General features: G+C 37.8%; 1 protein-coding gene across 1 annotated transcript in view; it reads left to right on the top strand.

The window, feature by feature from the left end:
* Nucleotides 1-235: 235 nt before the first annotated feature.
* Nucleotides 236-6,000, top strand: part of crb2a (crumbs cell polarity complex component 2a) — a 48,432-nt gene continuing 42,667 nt past the window's right edge. The window contains exon 1 of the mRNA XM_004564645.3: nt 236-440. Within this exon, the coding sequence (XP_004564702.2) occupies nt 374-440 (67 nt within the window). The 5' untranslated portion in view covers nt 236-373. The remainder of the gene's footprint in view (nt 441-6,000) is intronic.

Below are 6,000 nucleotides of genomic sequence, written 5' to 3'. Positions count from 1 at the left end.
TTTACCATTTGCTTTTGTTGAAGGAAAAATTATTTACAGATGATAATATTTTCTTACTTTTTTCTGTTTCTAGGTGGGACAGTTAAACGGTTTGAGGGCCTCTGAATGAAAAACAGTATTAGCAGGTGCTAATCCAGTTCATGTTTTCCTGTTTTCTTTCACGTGGCTGATTATGCTCCAGTCTAAAGCAGGGAGGGCTTTCGGTCTGTATCCAAGCATGAGTATTGGGGCAACCGCAACACAGCGAGGAGCCTTTACATTGCACAGCAACATGCCATTACTGTAGGACTTCTTCACTTGTTTTTTTTTTTTCTACTGAAAAACAAATTGATATTTCCTTGTGGTTTTACATACCCCGGTCTGTGATTGTGCTATGGAGTTGGGGAAAGTTCATGTGAATTTAAAGACGGTGCTGCTGACAATGATGATGTTCAAATGGGGTGAGTACAAACACACTTAACACTTTTGTTTTAGAGAAGGTAACAGATTACATTGCAAGAGTAATCACAGGGATATAAAAAAAATGGAGAACTATTTTAAAAATACATATATTTAAAATATTCTTTAAGATATTTCTTTTTCTCAACATTTATTTGTTTATTTATTTGATGGTCCTGAGGAGTCCTGAGGATTCTCACTTTTACAAACCAATAAGAGGAGCAGGTCCTAGAAATGCCATGAGTGAAAAGAAGTTTCAGGGAGGTGCTATATTGTGTTCTCAACAGTGACAGGACTGAAAACAATAAGTGAGAATATTGAGAAAACATAGACATGTCCATAACCATTACTTTAATTACTAGGCTGTTGTCAGACAAATATATTTAGCAGATTTTTAAATATTAGTAGTTAATATGTGGCTAGATCATTCAATAGAGAAGTTGATTTGTTAGAGACAGAATTCCTCATTTGCTTCTAGTTTTTGTAAGCTCTATCTGTCAGATTTTACACATGATTGGATCTGAATGAGAGATTGTGCTCCTTAGTCATGCATTCCTAATCAGTGCAACCAGTTGACTGGAGAGAAGCTCATTCACACCTATATGTGCATGAAAGGAGGGCAAAAACAAGGTCACATCTTGGTCACAAAGATTTAAAGCACAAACCATGTTTTCAGCTTTTTAAAATCTCCCTTTTAACAAAAACAAAGGCCCAGCAAATGCAGGCACTTCCTGAACACCGAAGAGAGCCAGAGTCCCACTACCGATCGTCACCAATTTCACAGAAAATAGGAAAACTCTAGAGAGTATCCTGAACAGATATATTACTATGGGATTCAGGAATGGCAAACCACAGAAGTGCAATGCTATAAAATCTTAAACAGGGCATTCTTCCACCCATCCATGACATCTTCCAGCCATTGTTTCCACATATAGCCTTTGCTGTTGTAAAGTATCCCATCCACTTCACACTGCTCATGCTCATTGTATCAGGTGTTTAGCTCCTCCTTGGCCTTCTTTAGTAATGATACTTGTAATAAACGTAGCCTGTTTGCAGCTCTGGAGGTCCAGATCTCTAAATTAGAGTCCCAGCTTTGCACCCTCGAAAAACCCCTGTAGCCAGTTAGCAGATTGTCCAGAGTGTAGTCCTAAACAGAAGCCCCCCAGTACACTGCATCAACTCATTCATGTGTCTAATTGTTTTTCCCCACTCGGCAAAACACCTGCTGGGAAACAAACTCTGATAATTAAAGATTCTGTTTTGAGATGTGAAGCTGGAAACACCAGCAAGGACCAGAAGGAAATTTGAGGGAAATATGAAATCAGAGGTCACTAAATTAGTATCTAACGTTGCCAAAACAATGTCGGACTCTCTAGTTTTCTCTGGTCTCCTCTCCAATCGCACCAGGAGTGACGTCTTCAGCCGCATGTTCTCCCTATATTGCAATAATCGCAAAGAAAACAGTATTAGTAGTATCCACAACTGCACAAAAGAGAAAATGTGGATTTTTAGACATTAGGTGTCTGTCATTTCTAAGCCCTTATATTACATGAATTAATAATTGATCACCAATCAATTTACTCTGCCTCACAGAAACCCGATTATTTTGTTAGTTTAAATGAATCAACACACCTGAGTTGTACAAATTGTCACAATCCTCGAAGCACAACCTGAGGAGCAGGTGTGGTAACAAGCTTTGATTCCAACTTGTTAATCAACCACAGACACAGGTATAATTTTTATTACTTTGAAAGCCTGACACTTAGCCTTGTCCTCCCCAGCTGGAAAACTCAAAAAAGAGTTTTATTTGTTGTCATTTACCATCCACCTGGGTCTTGGTCAGTTTATCTGTTTAAATGCTCAGCTCAGACAAAAATAAGTATAGTGGGTGATTTTAACATCCATGTATATGCTAAAAATTACAGCCTCGACATGGCATTTAATCTGTTACTAGACTCAGTTGGCTTCTTTCAAAATGTGAATGAAACTACTTTAATCACACTCTAGATATGTTCTGACATAGAAACTGAACATTTAACAGTATTTGCTAAAAGAAAACAAACAAACGAACAACCCCCCCCCCCCCCCCCCCCCCCCAAAAAAAAAAGAAAGAACAAAAACCTAACATTTAAATTTACAATAATGGATTACATTTCATCACAGTATGTCTTTCTGAAAGTGCTGCAACTGAATTGAACGATATAATTCATCCACTGTCATCTTCATTGTCTTGTGCCAACACAGTGCAGAGCAGATACCTGATTGGTACTCCCATAGAGGTTGATTATTTTGTTAATAATTTTACATTTTTACTCTGTACGACTCTGGATACTGTACGGAAAAAGAAAGCTTCCAATAAGAAGTACCTGACTCCCTGATATAACTCTCAAATATGCACCTTAAAGCAGATAACTTGTAAGTTGGAGAGGAAATGGTATCTCACTAATTTAGAAGCTCATCATTTAGCCTGGAAAAGCAGTTTTATTACTCTGTAAAAATTCCTCCATAAAGCTAGAACATCTGACTATCACTGATTGAAGGAATTAAAAGCAACCCTAGGTTTCTCTTCAGCACTGCAGCCAGGCTGACAAAAAGTCAGAGCAAAGCAAATATTTAACGTTAACTAGTAATGGCTTCATGAACATCTTCGCAAATAAAAATTTAACCATTAGAGAAAAATTACTCAGAACCACCTCACAGATATATCATTATGCACATGCAAATCACTATTTTTTCTCAAATTGATCTTCAATAATTACTTCCTCCAAACCATCAATGTTTTTTTTGGACTCCATTCCTACAAGACTGCTCAAAGAAGTCCTACCATTAATCATATTTGTTTCGGTCTCAAATATGATCAACCTATGTCTATTAATTGGCTATGTACCACAGGCCTTCAAGATGGCAGTAGCTCTGGTAGTGGACTCCTTTCTTTGCTTGTCCTGCTAGACTTCAGTGCTCAGTTTGATACTATTGCCCATTATAATTTATTACAGCGATTAAAGCATGCTGTATGTACACTGAAAAAAAGGGATTGGTCATCTCTTGGATTTATGTAAGCATCTTGCGTGTATTCAACACAATTGCCTCATGCTTTAAAGTTAAGTGTAATTATATAGTGCAGAAACTACATGATATGCAGAGAGGGTATATTAAATTGTTCATATCATGTTTGAGTGAAGTAAGTCAGTAATATAGCAATGTTAAATCTTGCTACACTGCACATGATTTCATTGCGCACTTTGGATCGTGGTTTGAGGAAGGCTTCAATCTCAGTCAAGTCGAGAAGCCACCTTTACTTTTTTCAGTATACCGAGAAAAGGACATTAGGTGGTTGTTACATTTACAAAATTCTAACTTGTAATTTGAAAAAAAAATAATTTCATGTTTCTATGGTGAATGTAATTAAATCATGTAGGATCTGTAAGAAATTCAACAACTTAATTTGTTCTTGTTGATTTGACATGATACAATCTAGTAAGAGTGGTTAGTTGCGGGATTCATGAAATTCACAAGATCACATGAGATTTCAAACTGCAGGAAAATCACTGGAGTCATAAGAGGCAGACAACTACACACACACTACATGTACGCTATCGCTATTTAGATTGGTGGCATGGTGGATAGTGCTGTTGCTTTCTGGAAAGGTGGTCCTAGGTCCTAGTTTTCAAATCCACAACTTGGCTAGTTTGCAGTGGGTTCTTTCTGGTTATTCTGGTTTCCTCCCACAGTTAAAAGTCATGCAATTACAGTTAAGTTAATTGGTGATTCTAAATTACCCATGAATGCAAATGGTTGTTTGTCTCTATGTGATAGACTGGTGAGCTGTCCAGGGTAAACCCTGCCTCTTAACCTATCATTTTGGGGTTATGCCCCAGCCCCTCTGCAACCCGGATAAAGATAGGAGGATGGTGGTCATTGTAAATCCATTCAATTTTTATGTTAACCAGACTCTAGACTTTGTTGAACATTATGTAATATGAAGACAACAAGTAGTATTTAAGTGACCAAGTAGTACTGAGGTAAAAGTTATAGAATAGTATTGGAATAAAATGAAAAAAAATGTGAAGGATTAAAATATTCCAAGAGCTCAACATACTTCATCTAAACATGTTTCAATCACGTTTTATCAAAACAAAAAAGGTTTATTGCATATGAATAAGTTGTGTTGATTACAGATTTAAGTTTCTGCCAAAGCAAAACAATTGTGTGCAACCAATGTCCACTGTTGAATTAAATAAATCCAACATGCTCTTTTTTTAGTGTATTAAAGGTACTGCTTCCAGTGGTTTGAATTATATCTATCTAATATACTCCAATTAAATGGAGAATCCTTTTCACACACTAAGATTAAATGGTAAATGGACTGGTTGTTATGTAGAGCTTTTCTACTCTCACTGAGCACTCAAAGTCCTTATACAACTCGTGCATTCATCTGCATTATCTAAGGTTTTTAGTGCTTCTATCTAACATTCACTCGCATTCACACTCCGATGGATGCATCGGAGGGCAACATGGGGTTAGTATCTTGCCCAAGGATATTTGGCGTGTAGACTGGAGGAGCCTGGGATCAAACCACCAACCTTCCAGTGAGTAGGTGACCCGCTGTACCACCTGAGCTACTGCCAGATTAATTATTGAGTTCCTCATACTTCCACACATGCTTCCCTTAAGCAGTAGCATTTGAAGGCATTGCATACATTTTCACTGCTATGCAGATGACACGCAACTTTGCCTATCCATGAAACCAGGACAGGCAAGTGACTCATATAAAACTGAGGTTACTGTACTCCTTAAAATCTAAGAAATATGGTATCTAACCAGATGCTGACTCTGAATGGCATTACTTTGGCATGCAGTAACACTGTGACAAACTGAAACACACTTTGTCAGCATGATGCTGAAAAACTGGTTCATGTGTGTATTACCTCTATCCTGGACTTCTGTAATTCGTTATTTTCCGTTATTGTCCTAAAAACTCCATGAAAAGCATTCAGTTGACCTAAAATACTGCAGCAAGAGTATTGATAGGAACTAAAAAAGAGAGAACATATTTCTCCTATATTGCCTTGCCTTCATTGGTTCCCTGTCAAATCCAGTATCACTTAAAATCACTTAAAATCCTGCTTCTCACATAAAAGGTCTTCAATAATGAGACCCATGAGACCCATATCACTCCATAAGAACACATTGCTCTCAGACAAAATAAGAGTGGGAGGCAGAGCCTTTAGCCTTCAGACCCCTCTTCTGTGGAACCAGCTTCCAGACAAACACCCTCTCTACTTTTAAAAAATTAGGCTTAAAACTTTCTGTTATAATCAAGCTTAAAGTTAGGGCTGGATCAGGTGACCTTAAATCCTACCATAGTAACGATGCATTCAGTTATTAATTATTATTCATCTCTGGCCCTCTAGCACAGCAAGTCTTGTCCTGTGTTACTCCCCTAACCCCAGTCAGTTGGTGCAGGTGGTTGCCCCTCCCTAAACCTGGTTATGCTGGAGGTTTCTTCTTGTGAACAGAGGATTTTTCCTATCCCACTGTTGCTCATATGGGATCATATGA

The sequence above is a fragment of the Maylandia zebra genome, linkage group LG7 (assembly GCF_041146795.1).
Source record: "Maylandia zebra isolate NMK-2024a linkage group LG7, Mzebra_GT3a, whole genome shotgun sequence".
Lineage (NCBI taxonomy): Eukaryota > Metazoa > Chordata > Actinopteri > Cichliformes > Cichlidae > Maylandia > Maylandia zebra.
Note: the sequence above shows the minus strand (reverse complement) of the source record. Positions and strands in the feature narration are given on the sequence as shown.